Here is a 23,554-nt window from a genome sequence, read left to right as displayed (position 1 = left end):
CCTCCCCCACCCCGGCCTGAAGAGATTTCACTGACATACTTTCAGTTCTGATCAACTTTCCTTTTCTTCCTATTCCATACCTAGAATGTTTACCTTCTTCCTGTGCTGTCTAGTCTTTTATTCTTCTTCCTGCTTTACAAATCGGTGACAGCTTTCCCCTTCAATATCTCCCATCCTAGATCTGTAATCCCCTCTCATTAGCATATTGGGCCCAGAGGCTCCCTTGTTGTGAAATAAGCTACCGACCTCAATCCACGGCCATATGTCCTCGATTTTTCTAGGACAGCCCCAATTTAAAATACTCCATCCCGTTGTCTGTCAGCACAAGCATCTCGATTTTTAGTTTAGAAAATAATGTCACTTGAACCATCTAATTTAACTATCAGCTGTGCTGTCCTGGCCTTTTTCAGCCAGTTGGCCCTGGGGCATAACTGGGTAATCCAATTATTATTCACCTGGGATTTTCCTTCCCCTCCTGAGTCAACCCAAATGTTGGAACTGCCAGGATTTCTAGGTGAGTCTGAAAATTACAGGCTAATTAGGCAAGGAAATTCCTTCTTACTCCTTTATTTCTGCCCCCCTGCCATCCCCATCTTTTATTCTAGTACAAGGCAGCGCACTTGTGGTAGTAGTGTCTGTTGATTAGGGCTTAGGTTTAGGTCACAAAGAATGCAGGCCCTGCATAACATTTTTGACTAGAATAGAAAATAACTTAACTGTGTTGGTTATACGGCAAGAGATCCTGTCTTAAGATAACTGCACAGCTAGCTAAGTAGTTTTGGTTTCATTCAGATGTAAAACACCTTTATTTGGCTTCTGCTTCATAGAAAGCACTGTCTTAGGCACTGTGGAGAAAGAATATAAAAATGATTTTGCCACACAGCCCCCGACATCTGCATCTATATTTGGAAATATCCACACTTTTGAATCAGCTGATAAACTGTTTTCCACTGTTTCTGTACCTAAGTTCCAGTCCCTACAAGGCGGGAACCAGAGCTTCTGGTTTGGCTCATTCACAAGGGCTGGCTTGTTTCACAGAGGGTCCAGCAGATGGGTAGTGGTGTTCTTTTGGCACCTGCCCTTTCCAGGCCCTCTTCATCACGTGAGCTCTGCCTTTCAGCCCACCCAAGATCTGTTTCCAGGCTTGTCCATACGCACTGAGAAGAATAGATGCCTTTTTTTCTCCAGCCTTAATCTTGAGAAAGTAGGCAGTTTCTTAGTCCACTTTTGTGTTGCTCTTGAGTTGGTTTCTCGGTTGTCCAACTGCGTTTTCAGGAGCAATCTCCTGTCCTCACTCCCTTCTTCCTTTTTTTTCTTTTCTTTTTTAGCTGTTGTTTTATTGATGGCACATATATGCTTATTGACTGTTGTTATTTGATCATGTACTCACCCCCCAGCCCTCTTTCCATGTCTCTTCCAGGTCCTGGCTTAATTTCTAATTTACCTTTCTTTGTCAAGTACATTCAATATAATCTCCACTTTCCTTAAAATAGAGGAGTGGAAACTCCAGCTCTTCTTTCTGTCCCAGTAATGATTCTCCTGGCTGTAGGTCTCTTCGGCCATCTGCGTTTCAGTGGAGGATAACCTTTTTGGAAGGTGTTACGCTTCTCCAGACATACCTTCTCTGTCACTCACTTTCTAGTCTAAACCGATTGACCCTAAGACTTCTCTTCCTGCCACCAAGACCCCTTCCCCCATCTATGACCCTGTGCCTGTTACTTGCCCTGGCTCAGCCCCAGAATCCACTCTTTTTCAGACCACATCCTTTTTCCTGCCTTACTCATTTCCTGTCTTAGATACTTTGGATCCCTTGGTTCTGCTTTTTCAGAGGGAGAGAGAAAAAACTAAGAGGAATAAATGGATAGGTCATCTTACAAAATTGGACTCTTCTTGCCTCTGGTCTTGCATGCTCTCACATAGCTTGTCCCCTCCCTAGGTTTTCTTATTTAAGGAAAACAAAAAACAATTACTGATTCAGAGTCAAGAACCTCTACCTGTGAGTTCATGAATGCCTTTTTATCTCTATTTTTTCCTTTTGTGAATGTATGAAGAGAATGGCTTGACTGTTTTAGACTCATCCTCTAAGTCTCTGCCCTCATGCCCGGCATTCCGTAACCATTTGTCCAATAAAGTTCATCCACTTCCTATCAAAGTCCTTCACTGCAGATAGCATGGAGCAGTAAGCCCAAATAAAAAGTTTAATTAAAAAAAACTAGGAAATAGGATGGTGGTTCTGCTCCATGTTAGTATGATGTTTACCAAGGGTTTGGTTTTCTCCCCCTCTTCTTGAGTCAATCTAAACTTATATTAAAGTTCTCCCGTGTAATATCCAGAAGATTGAGTCCCACCCGCAAAAGATTATCTTCTGAAAAGATACATCTACTAGAGATGAGAGTAGGGAAATGAGAATAAGGAGTCTTCATAAATGATGGTGTTTCTCTTTTATTCCTTTTATGCCATTTTCCAACTGGAAGATGAAGATGATGGTTTTCTGTGATCAGGAGGAATCTCACAAAAGTGTTGTAGAGAGATACTTTTGTGTTTTCCACCCCCGTGGAAAAGCAGGGTGAGGACTGGCTGCGTTATGCAATCAACTCTGATGAGTCCTTTGTGCCAGTAACAGAAATGACTCTCTCTGCAGTGATTTAGCAACTTGTTTGATGGAAATCAAAGCTGGATTGCCCCTCAAGGTAGAGGTCTGAACATAAGTACATTTATGTTTTAAATGTTTTTATGGGCGTGGCTTAAACTACAATGTGAGTCACCAGTTAAAAAAACTGTATGTTTTCTGTTAAAAAATAAAGTGTGCCTGTTTAAGATAACTTTAATCACAACTCAAGTCGGTGCAGGTTTCATTTTAAGCATTGGCTTATTTTAAAATTTCAGTTTGAATTACTAGCTACATCAGAACACTGATTTGATACATAAAAATACTCAGAGGCAAATCATCTTTAATTCAACTTTATGACATTTTGGGAATTGTCAGAAAAATAATCAACCTTTTGTTCATCCAAGACGGCAGTCTTACAGATTTCTGGACTTTTTTCTCTGCCAGTAACAAAAATAGAATGTAATTAACATCAAAAAATGCTGTTTTATAATCAAGAGTTACACAGTTAAGAATGATCAGTTTTTAAAGATAAAAAATATAGTAAGAAACATAGCATTAATTTAAGTAATAAATTGTTGCTCTGTGTCTCATTGTAAGACCATCAAGGCCAGTATAGTAAACTTAATTTTGTTTTTTTTCCCCTTCCAAATTATTTATAGTGAGAAGGGATGTGCGTTCTTATTCTTTGCATTTCCAAGTGATTTTTTACTTTAGATTAAGTCCAAAAGAAGAGACCATTAATTCTACATCTGTTAAATGATTGTGATACAGGGATTACCAGTTTTCTAAGATGAATCCAGATGTTGAAGAGTCCCAGTTTGCTATTACGATTTTCTTTAAAGCAAATATGTTTCTTGAATGATTTTCTTAGCAGTGAAAGTGATTACAGTTTCTCTTAAGAAAAGATGTGTATTAGATGTCATAACCAGCTCTTCTCTAGTGCTTTAGGAGGACCAGGCCTGAGACTGAATATGAGACTGTTGGCAAGACAATGAGAGTTCATGACTGCTGTGAGTTATTTTTAAAGCTTTAGTTGCATGGTTATTATGTCTAAAATGCTATGTGATTATCCCTAGTTAGTGATGTCTTTAGCATATTTGAAACCATCCTTATGGGGCCTAAATCCACACAGCTATATTAAGACATTTTTAAATAATCAAAGCAAGTGACACTTTAAATTAATACAGAATTAATGTGAATCAATAATTTTTAAAAATTGATTAAGTCCACATTTCCAGGTCTCCAGTAATCAATATTAATCTGTTCCATCAGTTGATTGGTAGCAAAATAGGGTGATGGAAAGCTTAGACAGTGGTTACAGGAAGGAAGGGAGTTGTGTTTTCCAAGAGCAGAAATTATCAGGATTGATTTGCAAAATAAGTGTTATCCAGCCCATTACATAGACAAGACAACTGAGGCTTAGTGTTCTCCCCCCCACCATTTATCTAAGAATGTTAGTGATCCTGCAGTTGGTAACCAAATAAATAAATAAGGCATCATATTGGGCAACATGGTTGCCTTTCCTCGTTATCAACCTGAAGATAATTAGGGAATTTACTAAACATTTCTAGGTTTTTCTATAAACTTTATAAACCCATCTGCCATGATTTTATCTTGAGCTTTTTAAATGAATTTCTTTTCATAGGCTAAACCTCCTCTTGGCATTACAAGTTTCATATACATTTGCTGTTCTCTAGGTAAAGTGATTTTTCCTTTTATTCCAAAGTTACCACTTTTCTGGTTTCTGGGATTCTTCTGCGCTGTCTGTGTGATTGGCTGCGACTCTTTATGAAAGAACTGAATACTAGAAACGGAATCGGGGTTGTCTTGCCCTGTTGAAGGTGAATTAAGATGTTTGGTGTGCCCTGAAGGGCACAGTGCATTTCTGTTCTGATGTAGTCATATGATGTAGTCACTGTCAAAGTGGAGTTAACATTTCTCCTGAAGCCTGACCTCAAGTGCAAGGACAGGACACCCTGAGTAGACCGAGGCATCTGAGGAACACGAATGATACCTGAGATTGGGCCGGTGAAAGAATAGTTCTGCTCTGGGGCTGTCAGAGGCCCGGCTCCGTGAGAGAGTGAGATTAGGGTGGTTTCCTACTGAATCTTCTCTCAGAGCTCAGTGATGTTAACGCTCCCGTGTCCAAGTCAGGCCAGTCCCACTGTGTTGTACCCGCATTGTCTTACTTAATCCTCATCATCGCAGCCATGTGAGACAGCTGTAAGTACCCCATTTTATAGATGAGGCAACTGAGTCCTAGAGTACTTGCCCAGGATTACAGACTGGGATTTAAGCCTAGAGTTTTTCTGATCCCAAAGTCTTCACTGCCATGTAGCACAGCTTCTGAATCAATGCCAGGCGCTTTACATACATCAACTCTAATGTTCACTGTAGCTTTGCAAAATAGGCAGTCTGATCTTCATTTGTATAGGTGGAGAAACTGGCTCAGAGCAGGTACCAAATGCTTGAAGGTACATAGGTAATCCAAGATGGAACCAGAATATGAACCTAGGCCTGACCCAGAGCCAGTGCTCTTTCCACTCTGCCATTCTTCCTTTCCTCTCCTGCGATGGTGATGTCTCTTAGTGTAGAGCTTCTTCCGTTGGTTCCATTTTCCTTTGCAACCGTAGCATATGCCAGCGGATTGTGACGTGACAATATGTGGGGGCCCTCCACCTCAGCATGAGATACCATAGGACTGTCCCCATTTAAGTAGGAACTCGTTTTGAAAGTTTCCCTGACTCCCTGCAGTCTGAGTTAAGTGTTCTTCCCTGGGGCGCTGACCTGTCAGAAGTCACCGTGTGGTCCCGTGTGCTGCTGGGAGTTTGATCTGGTTGCCCGCCCTCCCAGTACTCCCCGTGGGCTGGGAAGCAGTTCCTGCAGCTGTGTGGAAATCCCCCACCACTCCCATGGTTCTCATGTGCGTGGGGGAGGGTGGCTGTTCGCTTCATTGAGTCCTTCCTTCATAGCTGGGGGTGGCAGCTTGGAAAACATTCAGCTGTTTACAGTTCAGCTTATGCACACAGTTCGCTGGGGGTTGTGGGTCAGTCAGAAGGGTGTCCTAAGAGACAGCATGAAAGCCAGCTGTATGGTAATGGCTGCTGGCCGGCCGGTCGGGAGGAAGGGCGCTCCCTAACAGATGCTGTAACCAGCGTTGCTCAGCCCAGAAGCTTAAGATCCAAGAACCATGTCTGCTCGCCAATCCTCTTAACCCAAACTCAACAAGGCTTTTTGCAGTGACCCTGAGGGCAGGTCTGGGGCCCCCAGGCGTGGCCTCTCTTTCATTCTGCTGGCCAGCTGCCCTGCAGGAACCCGGGTGTGGAGCCAGGGCCTCTTCTTCCTGTGCCTTTAAAGCTCACCTCTGCTCCGCAAAGTGCCCCAAAGGGATCCTCCTGTCACAGCCGTACTTCCCTTCTCCGGAGAGGCCCTTCAGAGCAGGCTGTTTTTGTTCGCAGATCCAAGGAAGGTGCTTTGAGGAGCAGGATGGTGATGGCATCTGTGTGAGAGCCACAGCCTGCTGTGTGTCCTCAGGGCAAGGACGTCTTGTGTGTCTGACAGCTCGGTCTTTAGCAGGATTGAAAAAGTTACCAACACTTGACATTGGTTCCTTCTGCCTTCTGGTACTCAGGGGACCCCAGGGTGGGAAGGGGCCTACAATTTTCCCACCACGAAGAGCACCGTTTGTGTGTATTTTAGAAGGTACTGTCTTCCAAATAAATGGCATCCACCCTCACCTTGATTCTAAAATGCACGTTGTTGTTAACTGCACCCTTTTCCTCATCTGGAAAATTAGGATGTTATACTCAGGGCCCTTCTAACTCTAATCATCTGTGATCTAGCACCCATGATCCAAAATGATCTCTCTCCACCTCCACCCCTCCCACTGAACCTTCTGTCCCTAAATTGGGAGGAAAGCTATTTGCTTATCTAAGCATTCACAGCGTGGTGTGAATGACCACAGGTATATGTTTGCATTTTAAAAAAGGTTGTTAACCAAATCAATCTCTTCAATTGACGGACTCTGTCAGGATCCCCGGATAGAGCCTCCATTCTCCCCGCCTACCCTCCCCTTCCCGCCCTGGCTTCTCTTCTCCCCTCCTCCCACTCCCTACCTTGTGCTAATGCTGCCCCCCCCTTCATTTGCCTACCCTCCCCCTGGGGAAGAGGGGGAGGAATGCCCACAAATTGGTCCTTAATGAAATATCTTACCTCCCTCACTTTCAGAGTGGCACTGATTTCTTTAGGGGCCCACATATAACTAAGGAGAATGTAAATGGTGGCCCGCAGACCTTTCCACAAGAACTGTGTTTTCTGCCCGTGCTTGCTGTGCTGAGGTTCCTCCCGCTACTCTGACCAGGTACAGTCTGTATCAGCTGCTCTCCTGGTTATGGTTTTCCTAGGGGTCACTTTGCAGGTGTTCCACTCAGGCTCCCCCTAGAACAAGAAATTCTTTAGAAATCCTGCTGTCACCCATCCTGGCCACAAGACTGGCCTGCTAAGCTGAGGCACAGTGAGCAGGATTTCAGAGCCAGGGAGGGGCCTGGAGAGAATGCGCTGTGGTTTAGGCAGCCTTGTTTTACCGTTTCCCCGAGAATAAGACCGGGTCTCATGTTAAGTTTTGCTCCAAAAGACACATTAGGGCTTGTGTTCAGGGGATGTCATCCTGACAAATCCTGCTAGGGCCTCTTTTCCAGTTAGGTCTTCTTTTCGGGGAAACGCGGTACCCTTCATTGAGCAGAATTTGCTGCAGGTAAATGAGCCATGTTCTCGCGTATTCTGCTTCCTTCAATTTTTAGCTCCATCAGCTCCAGCTTTCTCCTTCCTGCAAGGGTAGTGAGAAGTCTTGTAGGTTAAAAGACTGCTTAACGCCCACCCACGCACCCCCACCATTTCCTCTGAAGTCAGGTCTTCAAGGCTACTTATTTTAGGAGCAAATAGAATGAACAGTGAGGCCATCTGAAATAGTCACAGTTAATGTTAGTACTAAACCATGTTCCAGAATAACTGATGCCTTTTGTCTTATCTGTGCATATAAAGAACATAAGAACTGGTTCTGAAGTGGCCCCGATTTTGCATAGCTGGGGCCTGCCTGACCTCACCTCTGTCTGCAGAGGGCAGGAGAGCTCAGCCTCTCTGGACACTGACCAGTACCAGGGAGTCTTGAGGGCTGGGCCATTTTGATAGGCGCCTCCCAGCCTCTGCCCCTAGAGGTCATCATGCCTTTCCAAGTAAGTGCCTGGAGCTGGCGTAAATGTTTTCTTACTATAAGAGGAAGAAATGAGCAAAGGAATAGCTCTTAAACTTCTTTATAGCCAGGTACCTAGAAGTGCCACTCTTACAGGCAGGCGTCAGCCTCACTGCTCTCAAGTCATAGCCTCAGCAAGTAATTTACAAATCTCAGCAGATGGCAAGTCGCTTGTTTTGAGACTAGGGAGACCAGTACCCTACATCCACAGTGAAGACTGAGACTGTGGGTTCCATACATTCCAGCTGAGCAGATACTAAGTATCTGTCGTACACTGGACGTTGGGTTAGCCCCTGAAAATATAGAGATGACTAAGACATAGGCCCCTGCCTGACGAAACCCTCTTTGCCTCGCAGAGGGGGCCAACCTCAAAGCAGATCATTTCACAGACAAGGCCCCTGGCTGGTCCTTTTTCATCCTGGCCCCCTATAAGGGCTATTTCTGTCAGAGCCTATTAATGAGACCAGAATTGAGAAGCAGCCTACAGGTTGAGACATACCTTATGTAACAACTCCCCCAGAACTTACTGTTTTATTCATTCTGGTCTGAATATTTGGGCCTTTGTGGTCAGCTTCAGTTAAAGGCTAGATTCTACCTTGCCCCAACACCACTGAAGTTTAGCTTTACTGCCCTCCTGCAGCCTCTCGAACTCATGGTGTCCTGGCCATCACCTTTCAGATTTAGGTGCCTAACTCTATAAAAAGATGTTCGAGACCCCTGGGAATTCCTGGCATCCCTTACAGCCGAGGATTGGCCAAGATAATTGAGTAAGGAAGAATTCCAAAGATAGAGTATTGCTTTGTCTCTGTCTTTTATCTGGCCTCAGGGTCAACGGGGCAGGTTTCTGCAAGTTCCCCTATTAAGCTGCTTTCCCCCAAGCAAGCCGAAAAGCAGTCTGGGAGAGCTGGGAAACAGATTAAATTAATCGCAGTGTGCTGAGCCTGGCAAGGGGCGAGATTGTGTTTGGTCATTCCAGAAATAGCCCAAACTCCTCTGTTACTAAAGCAGATGATGAGGTATTTGCCTACAAGATGAATGCAAAGCGCAATAGTTAGAACCTTGGTATATTCATAAAATAATCTCCCTTCTGTCCCTTGGATTCTGTCTCCTGTAACCTGCCCCAGACTTACAGTGGGAGTGATAGTTTCTGATGTTATGATGAAAGGGTTTATCCGTGTGTTGGCTCTCTGGCCTATGAGCTGGTGAATGTATCTGTTCACTACTGTATTTGGCATGAGGAAAGAATCTGACCTTAAGAGTTATCCCGCTCGCAGTGTGCGTTAACAGGCACAGATCTGAGACACGGGAAGGAAGGGATGGAGGGGGAAGGAGAGGAGTCAGCAAGGATAGAGAGATCCCATAAAAGGAGACGGGATCAGAGACGATTTGGTGAGGAATATCAGCGAGAAAAACAGGAGGTGGGAGTGATCCCAGAATTCAGGGAAGAATGGATTAATTCCATAAAGGGATGATAAACTAAAGCCCCTGTGCTCTGTCAGGAGTGTGACTGTTTAAAAGAAACAAAACAAAAATCTTACCAACCTGATCTCTTAGATCAATACACTTGATTATTATGTTAGCATTGAGTGGGTAGACTTTAAAAAAATGCAGGCAAAGAAGACCTAGGATGATGATGAACTTGAAACCTTTTATATAGAAATAGGTAAAAGAACAGAGAGTTTGGCCTGGAGGAGAGAGGATATTCTGGGGTCATTAGTGACATTCTTCATGACACCACGAGCATTTCTTGAGCATTTCCTAATGTGGTAGCACTGTACTGCTAATCATTATCTCATTTAGTCCTCAAAGTGACTCTGTAAGGAAAGTATTATTATCGTCCTTATTCTACAGCCAGTGAAACAGGCTTGGAGAGAGATGAGGACTTGCCCCTAATTCACTTGAGTCATAGAGACCAGTCTCTAAGGCAGGTCTCAGCTCGTGTTTTTGCTCATTATGGAAATATGATTAGCCTTGTTCTGTGTGGTCTTAAGGAACAGAGCCAGGATAAGTGGGCAGAAATTAAACAGAAGATGGATTTTTGCCTCATTATAAGGAGGAACTTTTTGATTGAACTGCCCAAGGTGGTAACAAACTACAGAGGTAGTGAGTTCCTTTATTACTAAAGGTATTTAAACAACTGCCAGAAAATCATTGAGTTGTGGGTGTTACAGAGCAGGTTCAAGCATTGTAAGAGGTGGAACCCGACTTTATACTTTTGATGCTGTAATCTGTAATCAGAGAATATTTTACTGGGCTCTAATTAGAAGGAAATAGCCATCATCTAAAAGAAAAATTTAACTTACATAATAAACTTTGCATTTTAACATTTATTTATTTTAAATAAAATATGTACTTGTGTCTTTGAATTTTTACAATAGTTTTTAAAGCAGAGAAAATGCAGTTATGTCAATGCAGACTTAAATATGTAACATTTAAAGTCAGAGAAACTTAATTGATTATGTAATCAGCTCAGTCCTCCTAGTTATTCGTGGGTTGTGAAGCAAAGGTTTTTGTTGTTGTTGTTGTTGTTGTTTCAGTTCCCAAACACCTTTACAATTTAGAAAGACTAATTCCAATAAGGGCAATGGACATTTTTCATCTTTGCAGAAAAGCCAAAGCTGTTAAAAATTTTTTTTCAAATGACTCATGGGACTTTTTTTAATTTGCTGGTATGATTGTCACAAACAATACATTTTTAAAAAATTTCATCAATCACATTTCTTGAATGACTTCCACTCAGCTCTGAAGTTTATTATAGTTAAATTATGAAGATCTGAGTACTGCAGGCATGTGTCATTGCCAACTCTTTTTTTATCAAAAAAGATTTATTGTGGTTTGTTGAGCATTAGTGCAACTGGTAAGAAAATGCACCAGTTATAAACTTTTCCTAAAACGAGTTTATTTTGATTTCTCCATGCTGCATAATTAGACACTATGAATTCCTGTTCCATGGTGGGATTTAGTTGGGTTTGTTTGTTTGTTTTCTTGTTTTTTTCCCTCCATGGTGGGATTTTGGATCTTTAATATGAAATAAGAGCATCTTCATATAGTTTTATGAAAAAAAGTACTTAACTAATAAATTTACTGAAATTGTTTTAAAAGTATGTTAACACACACATACACACTGGGTTATACTTAATAATCATAGGTTTGTTGCAATAAAGAAATGGCTTTTTCTTCCTCTTTTTTATTTTTTTAGGAAGTTCTGCATTAAAGGCAAGCTCAGCTCACTGGGCAGTTGGTGGTGGTAGAGAAGGAGAGGGTGGGGAGAGAGTTACAGAAGTGAGCTGATGAAATCCACCTCTAAAACAACTCATGAGAGGTGCTGTTTGAAGTGGAGGCCCATTGTGGTGTGGTCCTGTGTAGACACTTCGTCAGCACTGTTAGGTCGTTCAGAGGAAGGTGGGGCACCAAGACGGAGAACTTAGGAGAGGTTGTCCACAGAGGGATGGAGGCAAGGAGTCTAAGGTTGGCTGAGCATCAGATTGGATATAGAGCTGAAAACTGGACAAGAAGCTTGACTGAGAGCACAGGACCAGCAGTAACAGCGTAGAAAACCTTAACTCTGCCTAGTAGCTTCCTTGGTGGAAAAACAGAACACGTGTATGTTAACACAGTGGCTGCAAATAACCAGTCTCTGAATAGTCAGATCTATTAGGTTGGTGCAAAAGTAATTGTGGTTTTTGCAGTAATTTTTAACCTTTTAAAGTGTAATTACTTTTGCACCAACCTAATATGTTACTATGTTTACTTGGGGTTTGGCCCTCAAATTCCATTTGTATTGCTAGCTCGAGGTCAGTACTTTGACATTTCACAAGACACTTAAAATCAAACCCTGTTCCAAGAAACATCACAGAAGTTTCATTTAGCCTTCTCCCCCAAACCACATTACACCCCAAGCCTTCTACCTAGTTCAGCTTTTCATCCTGGTTTTAGATACCACCTTGAACACAGTTTTTCTCCCTTGAACTGAATGTTACCGTATTTGTCCATATCGATATTGACCGAAGCCTTAATTCTTCAGAGGCCGAATTCTTGTCTGTTTAACCGGGTTGAACTATTCTTTGCACAGTTGGGAAATTAAGGAACGCTGCCAGCTGATTAGCTGCATGGTTGCACAACTGATTGCAGTCACACGTGGCAGTGTGTCCATTGACACTGCACCGCTGTTAAGTAGGTCATTGAAGGAGGGGACTGCTTGGTTTGCATTGTCTTTGGGCATCGCGGAAAATGCCAGGCATGTGCTGAGTCCCTGCTCGCCTTCTCCTGGCCTAGACCTGGTTCTCACCTCCCTGGCTTGTGTCTCCCTACTCTCCCTTGTACAGAGACAGGGCAGGGCATTGTTCATGCACTGACCGACCTCAGCAGCCCCGGCATGACCTCAGGGAACGGAAATTCTGCCTCCAGCATCACCGGCACTGCCCCCCAGAATGGTGAGAATAAACCACCACAGGCCATTGTGAAACCCCAAATCCTGACGCATGTTATCGAAGGGTTTGTGATCCAGGAGGGGGCGGAGCCTTTCCCGGTACGGACTACTTCTTTTCCCCTCTTTTTTCTTTCTTTTCTTTGTTTTTTTTTTTTTAAGTATATTTTGGATGTGTATTAGAATATTTTTACGTTTCCATGTAAAATTTCCAAAAATGTAAAAAAAGTTGTTCTTTTCTTGCTAATTTTCCCCCAAAGGAATGTCAGAACCATTTTCTTTCTAGGATTATCTTCCTAAGGTCCAGAAGGGGGTGTGATTAGGAATAATTGGCAAGACCCCTTGGTTAGAAGTGTCCACATACAGACTCAGCTGTGTACCTCCTGGTGATGTGTGACCACCCTGGTTAGAAGGGAGTTCACCTTGGAGTGTTTGGTGCAAGGTGGTGGACTTTGGGAAATGAGGCCCTGTTCAGTTTTGAATGCCAGAACCTCCGAATGGCAAAACTTCGGCCGGTTAGAGAACAATAGGAACCTATGTAGAAGAAAATTCTCAAGACATAATCTGAAATGAAGAGAACAGGGATGTAGCCTGAAACTTCTTTCCTGGGAACAGAGCCTCCTTGAAAAGGAGTGAATGAGAACGAGGGGCACTTCAGAAAGGGTATAGCCAAGTGTCTCCAATTAAAGCATAAGACCAAAGGGCAGTATTAAAGAATCAAGAAAATGGCTTATTAGAACACAGAAGCCAGAGCTGAGTCTGCTCGTCGTGGCTTGCTGAGGACAGGTGGTACTGCTCTGTAGGTGGGGGGGGCCCTGAGCCAGGTGCACACTAGCCCCTCTTGTGATAAAATTATCTGGCTGTTAGAAGCATCCTGTCTTCGTGGGATGCCATCTGCCTTTGTCCATTCTTTGGATCCACGAGTGGTTTGACTAGTCAGCAGAAGACTGTAAGCTTGATTAACTGAGAGGGGTGACCTGCCCTTCTAAAATGTCCTCTTTCCCTCTGGAGGTTGTTCAAGGCCTGTGGCAAAGAAATCTACCTGGAGCCACCTTAGCTATAAGTAGCTCTAGCCCTGTCACATCTCTTCCCTCATTAGGCCAGGTCCTGCCCTTGGCCTCCTGGAGAGACACCAGAAACCAGCTGATCTCCCAGGGGTGATGCAGATTCCAAAGCATCCCCAGCATCGCTCTAGAGATCTGGCCACCAGGCTGCCTGAACAAAGGCAACGAAGCGAGGACCAACAGAGTGAATTAGCCAGTTTGGGATCCTGGCAACCACAGAGGGCATTTGCTCTGTAGCCCAGAGTCCATTTTTTCCTGTTCTCCTCCACGGCTGCCTGCACCTATGGCTTGGGTAGGGCAGTAGTAAGGTAGAGAACAGTCAGAAATCAAAAAGTAGTTGCTCAGTCTCTCTGTCTCATACATAAACTCACACATAGCCTCAGCTGTATTCCTGCTTGGTGACGTGTGAGCAATGGGTCCTGGCACCTGTTCTGGCAGTGTGGGAAACCTGATCTCTGCCTCCATCTCTGCCCCTTAGACACTTGGGAGAGTAGATATTTTCCTAACCTCCTAAGCCGTCTATTGGTCCTGGACTGAAGCCATCCCTGTACTTCGGTATCCACTGGCATCTTGCCTCATGAGCTAAACAGCAAAATAGGCCTTGAGCAGAGCATACTGGGATGATGGTATAGGGGCTGGCATCTGTATCTGGATGCTTTATACATGTAATTTTGATGAGGCTGGATTGCAAGGAAGCATCACCCACCTAATCCTCATGGCCTCCGTGTCACCTTGTCCTCTAGGTGGGACGCTCGTCCCTGCTGGTGGGGAATCTCAAGAAGAAGTATGCACAGGGGTTCCTGCCTGAGAAACTTCCACAGCAGGATCATACCACCACCACTGACTCAGAGATGGAGGAGCCCTATCTGCAAGGTAGGCCTCAGACCCTGAATGCTCTGGCCTCCTGATTTGGCCGGGCAGGAAGTCAGCCAGGCTGGCAAGGCAGGCCTTACACATTTCCTTTCGTGGTGTCCATGAAGGAACTCTGAGCCAGGGAGTGTGTAAACATGTCAGCCTACTAAACATTTCCCCCAGTGCCTTCTCAGCCCTACCGTTAGGAAACTGACAGGAGAAGTCCCTGCCCTTGGGGAACTGTTTGTCCCCTGCCTCTCCTCCAGCCAGCCACAGGATTCCAAGAGTTCCTTTTCCTCTGTGAGTCATTGGCAAGTCGTAGGACTGGAGGAGTGGCATCAGGCAGGTTGTGCCCTTCCTTCACTGCCCCAGGAGCCTGCATTCGACTGGAGCCAGCTCTGAGGCACAGTGGCAGCCAGGCATCGACTGCACTTGCCACATGAGCCACTGACTAAATGGGGGGGGGGGGCCTACGTAAGTTACAGAACTCCTGGGTTCTGTTATCCGGGTCAGCAGCTAACTAACAGATCAAGGTAGGGTGGTGGAATTCCAGGTCAGTTGTGACAGCACCCAGAGTGTTCCTTCCCTCTGAGCCTCCTGCTCTCTTCCAGGATCTGAGGGGTGCTGATTCTTCCCCACCTGTGTTTGCCTCAGCCTCATAGCGCTTAAAAGAAAAAACATCAGTGTCCCAGGTGCATCCCCAGACACCTTTGGGTACTTTCCAGGAAGGGAAACAGCCCTCCCAAAAACAGTGACAAAGGAGGTTTGGCATTTCCAAGCTAGACTGCTGCTGCATGTCACAGCTATGGGAACATGAGGAGGAGGCAGAAGAGAGTCAGGAGGCCCCTCGGTGGGGCTGTCAGCAGTCCTGTGGGAATTGCTCCTTCTCCACACTTACCAATTTCCATTCTTTTCAGAATCCAAAGAGGAGGGTACTCCCCTCAAACTCAAGTGTGAGCTTTGTGGCCGGGTGGACTTTGCCTACAAGTTCAAGCGTTCAAAGCGCTTTTGTTCCATGGCTTGTGCAAAAAGGTGAGTGGCCTCAGCCTGCTGCGGTGCCCAGCCCCTTCCCTTCCTCAGGATTGCACCCTGGTACCCTGCTCCTGTCCCACCTCCCTTCAGTGATAGAGGCCCCGAGAGGCCCTCCGTGCGGCGTGTCCAGCTCCCTATGTCCTGCGCCTCCTGAAAGCAGCGTCGTGACACTGCTTCACAGAAGAACCCCTATGAGCTTTAGCTTGGCTGGCCCTCTGGGTCCCACTGGCACCTGTCCTCCTTTCCTGCCTACCTCCTTAGGGCCAGCCCTCCACCAGGAGCTTCACCCAGAGCACTGCGCTCATGTACATGTTGCCTTCATGAGCTTTCAGCCAGCTAGCTGGCGAATGATCGTAGTGAAAACCAGCGTTTTTTACCGAGAGCCTGCCATATGCGAGGCAGTTTGCTAGACAGTTGATGTGCATTATGTCATGAAATCTCCAAAATAACTGAGGCAGGTATTGCTATTGTCCCCTTCATACACTTTGGGAGCGGAGGCACAAAGGATAAGTAATCGTGCCTGAAGTCATAGAACTGGGGGTTTAAACTCATCTGGCTCTAAAGCCCTATGCGATCTTGGTACCAAGGTGGAAGAGAGGGCTGCCCTTGAAGCTCTTAGCCCCCAAAAGAAGAAATCTTTACGCCCCCAGCAACAGGTGCTGTGCAGGCCAACTGGAGTCGGGCTGTCCTTGGCCCTCATCCCCTCAGGTGGTGCTGGAGGCAATCGGCACCTTTGCAGAGATCTCCAGCAGGACAACGGACAGTAGTTTGTTCGCACAGGTAGTCCCTGTAGTAGAATGTCAGCGGTGAGTTCTCCCCAGTGACCCAACTTGTTGTGTCAAGTGAGGGATTTAGGATTAGAGCAAATAGACTAGGATTTTGCCAGATAGCTTGGCTGCACTCACTCTGCCTGGAGCCCATACACCCTCCGACTGCTCTGACTTCCCTTGTCCCCGACTCTGACAGGTACAATGTGGGATGCACCAAACGAGTGGGGCTTTTCCACTCGGACCGAAGCAAGCTGCAGAAGGCAGGAGCCACAACCCACAACCGCCGTCGGGCCAGCAAAGCCAGTCTGCCCACACTCACCAAGGATACCAAGAAGCAGGTGAGAAGGCTGGCGGAGCCTAAAGCTCCATCCTCACAAGCCCCCTTCTTACCACCACCCAGGACACCCACATTCCTTTTCTGCTGCTGACATCAGATTTCTCCTAATCTGTCACATCAAGTCTTCCCTATGTCCTTCCTTTAGACCTGTGGATGCTTATGAGATTCCCTTTTCAGTGACCTTGTCCCAACATTACCCCTCCCCTTCCAGTTTGCCTCCATCCATGACTTCTGGAGCCATGGAAACGAGGTCTCCCCTGCCTGGCTCTTCTGGCTACTTCCTGTATTATGTGGTGAGAAGGCAGCCTGTGCCCTTCACCTTCCCACTGTGTTGCTTCCTTGAACATTACAGCACTAAGTTCTGGAAGGTCTCTGCCAGGAACATGGGTGTTCATTCATCACATATTTTTTTAGCACTAGCTATATGCCAGGAATTCTGTGAGGCGCTAAGGCTCTAAGTTGCACTAAAGAAACTTACAGCCTTGTGTGCTGCTTCAGAACCTAATGCGAATTTTGCCTCTTGTTATTTTTTTGGTGTACACTTCTTTAAGAATCTGGTAAGATTCTACTCGTATGTCCAAACTATACACACACAGGAAATTTCACACGCTGTTTCTGGTGATTCATTGACCACCTCCTGAAACCCATAGAACTCTGGTTTAAAATCCCATATCTAGAAGGAACAATGGACAAATAGTCAGATAATTACGCTCAAGTGTGATACATGCTCCAATACTAACTAGAGGGACTAACTCTGCTTGGGGTCAGAGAGGGGACAGCAGAAGGTGCTTTATGCTCTAGGAAGTCAGATAGGTGGTGCTAGGCCAAGTACGAAAGGGGAAATATTCCTGCCTTCGCCCATCACTGTGCTAGAGACGACTGATTCTCCATCCTAAAGAAAACTGTTTCTCTCTGCTCCCAGCCAACAGGCACTGTACCCCTTTCAGTTACTGCTGCATTGCAGCTAACACACAGCCAGGAAGACTCCAGCCGTTGTTCAGATAACTCAAGCTATGAGGAACCCCTGTCCCCCATCTCAGCCAGCTCATCCACCTCCCGCCGGCGACAAGGCCAGCGGGATCTGGAGCTCCCTGACATGCACATGCGGGACCTGGTGGGCATGGGACACCACTTCCTGCCAAGTGAGCCCACCAAATGGAACGTAGAAGATGTCTACGAGTTCATCCGCTCTCTGCCAGGTGAGGCCCTTGGAAGTTCTGTGCCTGCCTGGAGTAGGAAGGAGTAAGGAAGGGAGAGATCACACTTCCCACACCAGGAAAGATTAGGCAACTCAGTTCTTGACTCAGCTTCCGGAACGGGGCTGCGAGGTGAATAAGATGAGGTTTCTGCTTGTAAGAGCTTACATTCTAGCACGGGACACAGACCGTAAATAATATTTTATAGCTATAATGTGATATATTTATTGGCACGGTAAGTGGTTTGTGTGGAACGCAGAGGTGATAATGTAATTAACCCTGGGTGTCCGGCAGCAGGTTGGGAGGGGAGTCAAATGGGCGTGTAGGAAATCTGTCAGGGAGAACATCAAAGTGAAGAAATTTACACTGAATGACAGTGGACAAGTAGGCCCTTGCCGGATGGAGAGAGTGCCTCGGGGAGCCGCTTGAGCAGAGGCGTGAAGACGTGAAAGCGCATGACGCAGATGAGAACCCCACATAACCCTGTGTGGTGGAGTGCAAGTGGTTTTGAGGGCTAGAATCTAGAAACGAACCTTGAAAGACAAACCTCACATCGTTCATGGATCCTTTCAGTGGGATTCCAAAGCTTCTCTACTGTTTTTCCTGCCAGTCTCACCCAGCCACTGGCCAGGTCCCGTATTGACTGGAGTGGTGACGAGTGGGTAAGAGCTTCTGATTCAGAACTAGGTTCAAATCCTAGCTCTGCCGATTAACCCGGTGTATTAATTACCTATTGCTGCATCCCCCAAATTTGTTATCACACAGTTACTGCGGGTAACTCAGGAATTCGGGAATGGCTTAGCTGGGCAGTTCTGCCACAGGGTCTCTTATGAGATCCTGATTAAGAGGTCGGCCAAGGCTAAGGTCATTTTAAGGCTTAATTGGGGCTATAGGATCCTCTTCCCACTCATATGACTCTCAAGTTAGGGTATGGCTGTTGGCAGGAGGCCCCAGTTCTCCGCATGGGCCTCTTCAGGGCACTCATGCTTGAGTGTTCTCATGACATGGCAGCCAGTTTTTGCCACAGGTGGTGATCCAGGAGAGCAATGTGGGAGCCACCGTGCCCTTTATGATCTAGGCTCAGAAGTCACATGCAGTACTGTCACTTCCACAGTATCTTATTGGTCACACAGGTCAACTGAGTTCATTGTGTGAGGGGACTCACGAGGGCATGAAAGGGAAGCAAGGATTATTGGGATCTATGTGGACGCTGGTTACATAGTTCACCACTGGCCCCCGGTGGTTCATGTTCCTCCCTCATACAAAAATATTCTCACTCCCTAACCAAACTCCTCTTGAGTCTTATCCCAGCAGTTTGAAGTCCAGGATCTCGTCATCTAACTCAGATCCAAGCACAACTGAACCTCCTTGGATCCAGCTCCTCAAATACAGTTCCTGTCAGTTTGAAGACCAGAGAACGAGTTAGGTTATCCAGGCCCCTCCACCAACCCAAGATACGGTGGGATAAGTAAAGGATAACCATTGTAGACATACCAATTCACACAGGAAAAAAACTGAGAGGATAGGAGTCACTGATCCATACCAGTTCTGAAATTAACAGGGCACACGTCAGCATTTCCTTGATTAGGGCTCACAGCCCGGGAGTGATTCTTTTTCACTCTTAGTTCCACCCTCTGTGTTGTCTTCTGTTCCCATGAACGCTAGCCCTGAGTTTTCAGTCATTCCCTCAGCCTACTTCCAGCTGCTTTTTGCATTGTATTATCTTACCCTTTCAGTCCAAGCAAGCAGTGTTTCTGCCAACAATTGTCTTAAAATTTTTGTGGGTTTCCCGTGTATCATATAGGGGCTCATTAGACAAAACCCATACTTGAAAATGTCTTCAAGACAAGCCTTCCTCTGCGTTGGGCTGCTTCTGCAGCTGAGGGACAATGTCCTTGATAGTCATAGAAGCCCTGCTGTTGAATGGAGAGAATCTATGAAGCACGTCCATAAAATCCTTAGAGAGCCTTTTGATTGAATAGTTCTCCGAGGCAGCACCTTAGATCTTTCTGAGATTTTAAAAAAATTTAAGTAACACCCTTAGTGTCATCTGTAGGCCGTCGTCTTGACCATGCTCTGGATTTGATTTTTGCCTCTAAACCATTTGTTCATTTTAGCATCATTTGCGATCTGGAGAGGCTAGGGATATTCAAAGCCAGCAAATCCTGGCTCCTTGATATTTAACAGTCTTCCTTTGTCTCACTCCTCTCATTTCGCTGTAAGGAGCTGAAGCAGCCAGGCAACACCTTCAACATTCTGCCTAAAAATCTCTCATTAGCCAGATCACTCAGTTCGTGAGGTACATCAAACTTAGTGTGTTTCCACCAGCAACAGGTTGCTGAGTTTTCTATTTCATAGCAAGAATCCATTTCTTTCCAGTTTCTGGTAACAGTTTTCTCACTTTCCTTTAAGGCTCCCCAGGAGTTTCTCAAAGGCCATCAGACTTCTACTTACTCTGTCAAAGTACACATGCGACGTTCACTGACACTCTCCCAAAGTCCTTCCAGCGCCTGGCCACTGTCACTTCCAAGGCTATGCCCACATTTTTTAGGGTTGGTTATGGCAGCACCCCTCTTCCAGGTACCAAAATCTACATTAGGTATTTTGTTGTGAAACAAGTTACCCCAAAACACGGTGGCTTAAAACAATAATTATTATTTCAAGGGTTCTGGGGGGTCAGGAACGTGGAGTGGCTTAGCGGGGCAGTACTGGCTTGGGGTCTCACGAGGCCTCAGTGAAGATATAGGCCGAAGCTGCCGTTGTCTGAGGGTTTGGAGCTGGGGACTCACTTCCAAGGTGCCTCGCGCACATGGCGTGGGAGGCTGGCTGTGCGCCAGAGGCCTGAGTTCCTCTCCACGTTGGCCTCTTCAGAGAGCTGCTGGAGTGTCCTCATGACATGGTAGCTGGCTTACTCCAAAATAAATTATCCAAAAGAGCAAGGTACGCCCGTAATGATCTAGTCTCGGAAATCACATACTGTCACTACCACAGGTCCTGTTGATCTCCCAGGTCAGCTAGTTCACTGAGGGGAGGGGTCTGAGCAGGTACATGCATGGATAAGGAGGTGTGGCTCCCTGGGGACCGTCCTGGAACGTGGCCACCTTGGGCAAGTCACTTAACCTCTCTCTGCTTGTAGAGTAAGAACAGCAGCACTGGGGTGGCCGGTTGGCTCAGTCGGTTAGAGCGCGATGCTGATAACACCCAGGTTGTCGGTTCGATCTCAGCATGGGCCACTGTGAGCTGCGCCCTCCTTAAAAAAACAAAACACCAAAGATGTGGTTGTGATGATTCAATGAGATGATGTGTCTAACGTCCAGTGAGTGCCAAGAGTGAACACTGATAGCTCTGGTTGATACTGTCTGGTGCTATCCCCCCAGGCTGCCAGGAGATAGCAGAGGAATTCCGCGCCCAGGAAATCGACGGGCAAGCTCTGCTGCTGCTCAAGGAGGACCATCTGATGAGTGCTATGAACATCAAGCTGGGGCCCGCCCTGAAGATCTATGCTCGCATCAGCATGCTCAAGGACTCCTAGGGCTGGCCAGGGTCGCCAGGATGCGGGCCCAGGACGCCTCCTCCCAGCTGAGCAGAGCCAGACAGACATTCCTAAGGGGCCCAGACATGGGGCCAGTCGGAGGGCAGGGGCTCTCCCTATGGGGCGTGGCTGGTGAGGAGGTCTTGGCACCTCCTCGATGGCTCTCAGGGGCCTTTCTTTCTGTGGGAGGGGCAGAGAGGTAGGTGGCACAGAAGATGGGGCTTTATGCTTGTAAATATTGATAGCACTGGCTTCCTCCAAAGTCCCAATACTCTAGCCCTGCTCTCTTCCCCTCTCTCTGTCCCCCATTTTCCAGGGGGTATACGGTCAGGGCTCCCCAACCTGAGTTGGGTTATTTCCAAGGGCAGCGTCAGGCCTGGATAGAGGCCTGGAAAGCCCTTGCCTGCCTTCCTCCCACTTCTTTCTCCAGGCCTGGCTAACTCCCCTGCTGTCAGCTTCTCCCCTTCAGCTTGTTTCTGAAGCCGCCAGGTGTTTTCCCCTTCACCTTCTGCAGGTGGAGAGAGAGAAGCTGGGCCCAGTTTGGCCATGCCTGCTGGCGCAGACGCCTTAACGCTGTGTGTGTGACTGTATGACTGTGTGGGAGCCTGGACTGACAGATAGGCCAAGAGCCACCCTCTGGCATCTGCAGGTGTTTTGTAGTGAACAGCCACTTAGTGCTTTGTCCTGGACTCCACTTAGCCTCAGGATGGGGAACAGAAAAGAAGGGCAGAGGCAAGGTCAGAAAGCGATGGAGATGTTCCTTTCCCGACTTGTCACAATGTCTCTGAAGCCCCTTCCCCACACTGTGAAGTCCCCCTGACTGCCCTGCTGTGTCACAAATAGCATTAAGGAAGCTGCCAGTGGGCTGAGCACATAGTCCAGTGGATGGGCTGGGTCAGGCTGAGCCTCCTGTCCTCCCCACCCACCCACCCTGGGAGCCCCATTGGTGGGGGCCCAGAGAACATCTGACGGGACACAAGAGCTGGAGTGACCACTGACACGAGGAAGGCAGCCTTTGGCCTCCCACTCCCACACGTTGCCTCTCGAACTTGCTAGCAGCAACTTGAGCTGCTGCAGAGGAGGAGGCAGGGCAGGTAGGGTGAGGGCCTACCTCTGACTCACTGTCCTGCGCAGGTTCCCGGGGAAGAATGGGCCTCTCCCAGGAAGAAGGTGGGCACCTTTCTCAGCTGGTTCTATTCCCCAATTACACCCCCAGGCAGGGTTGGAAATGAAGGACTTTTTTAACCTTTTGTTTTTGTTTTTTTAAAAATAAATCTGTAAAATCTGTTTCTTTGTTTGTCTTTCCTGGGCACGCCTGTCTGCAGGTATAGATCCTGAATGTCTACAACTCACCCATAAGGAGGGGGTAGTGCCTGGGTTGGGAGAGGGATCACCCCCTTAACCAGACTCCGCGCTTTGCTGAGGCCAGAATATTGGAGGGCACCCTTAGACCCTGTCCTCACAGGAGCGGCAGATTCCAGCACTGCTCTTCACAAGGGTGTTTCTTGGAGTGGGAGGGTCCAGAGCCCCTTCAGCTCTGAGGTCTACCCCCCATTCCCATGATGCTATTGGGCCAGGAATATCGGAAACACCTGAGGCAGGACCCAGACTGCCCCACCCCCAGCAGATACCTCCTCTTGCTGCTGCTTAGCGTCCAGAATAGTCCTTGGAATGGCTTTGGTTCACTCAGCACTTTCTGAGCGTGTTTTGGATTCTGTACTAGCAAATTATGAGAAGAGCCACTCCCCAAGGAAGTGACCTCTAAGCCTTGAAAGGAGATAGGGCATTATTCCAGATCCAAGCCGCTCGGGCAAAGGCGTGGGTGTGAAGGTGGGAGTGCAAACGAGGGGGACATGAGCTGGCTGGGTGAGATGTGTGCGCGGCCAACAGCGGCTGGCGTGCCTCTGTGAACCAGGCCTTGTGCTGGAAACGAGGCCTTGGCGGTCGGTGAACCACTCTGCCCTGCTCGCATGGAGCTTAAAATCTCCCTGCATATCTCCCAGGGGAAGGGAAGAGGAGGGTAACTTGATGGTGAGCATTTTTAGCAACACAGTATTTTTAAATGAAGGTACAAGTATGTACGTTAGGTATGTATAATGCTATTGCACACTTAATAGGCCACAGTACAGTGTAAACATAACTTTTCTATGCACAGGGTAACCAGAAATTGCACGTGACTCACTTTATTGCGATTCTCGCTTTATTGTGGTGGTCTGGCACCGAACCAGCAGGATCTCCGAGGTCGGCCTGTAGTTGATCACCCAGAGGGTGGAGCCAGGACTGGACAGTCTGGTTGTTCCAGAAGGTAGCGAATGGCTGGGAGAACAGGTCCAGCGCAGGACCCTGAGCTGAGGGGGAAGTGGGAGGGCATAAAGAACCTTGGGGAGGGTGCATAACAGAGGGTACCAGGGGGAGCCCCCCCCTTCCAGGCCATGTGGGCGGGTACACTGGCCTGGGCGGCTCAGGGCAAGGCTGCACTCTGGACC

The 23,554-nt window shown here is 46.9% G+C and overlaps 1 protein-coding gene across 6 annotated transcripts in view; it reads left to right on the top strand.

Moving 5' to 3' along the window:
• The window catches only part of PHC2 (polyhomeotic homolog 2), a 98,304-nt gene extending 75,949 nt beyond the window's left edge, over positions 1–22,355 (top strand). For 3 of the 6 annotated variants that reach the window (XM_033113636.1, XM_033113638.1, XM_033113641.1), the window contains 6 exons: positions 12,185–12,387; positions 14,093–14,222; positions 15,119–15,233; positions 16,200–16,341; positions 17,263–17,539; positions 20,914–21,215. In XM_033113636.1, coding sequence (XP_032969527.1) covers positions 12,185–12,387; positions 14,093–14,222; positions 15,119–15,233; positions 16,200–16,341; positions 17,263–17,539; positions 20,914–21,068 — 1,022 coding nt within the window. In that variant the 3' untranslated portion in view covers positions 21,069–21,215. Of the gene's footprint in view, positions 1–12,184; positions 12,388–14,092; positions 14,223–15,118; positions 15,234–16,199; positions 16,342–17,262; positions 17,540–20,913 lie in introns of all 6 variants that reach the window. The other 3 variants (XM_033113637.1, XM_033113639.1, XM_033113642.1) reach the window with 3 other exon arrangements.
• Positions 22,356–23,554: the final 1,199 nt, after the last annotated feature.

This window comes from Rhinolophus ferrumequinum, chromosome 9 (assembly GCF_004115265.2).
Source record: "Rhinolophus ferrumequinum isolate MPI-CBG mRhiFer1 chromosome 9, mRhiFer1_v1.p, whole genome shotgun sequence".
NCBI lineage: Eukaryota > Metazoa > Chordata > Mammalia > Chiroptera > Rhinolophidae > Rhinolophus > Rhinolophus ferrumequinum.
Note: the sequence above shows the minus strand (reverse complement) of the source record. Positions and strands in the feature narration are given on the sequence as shown.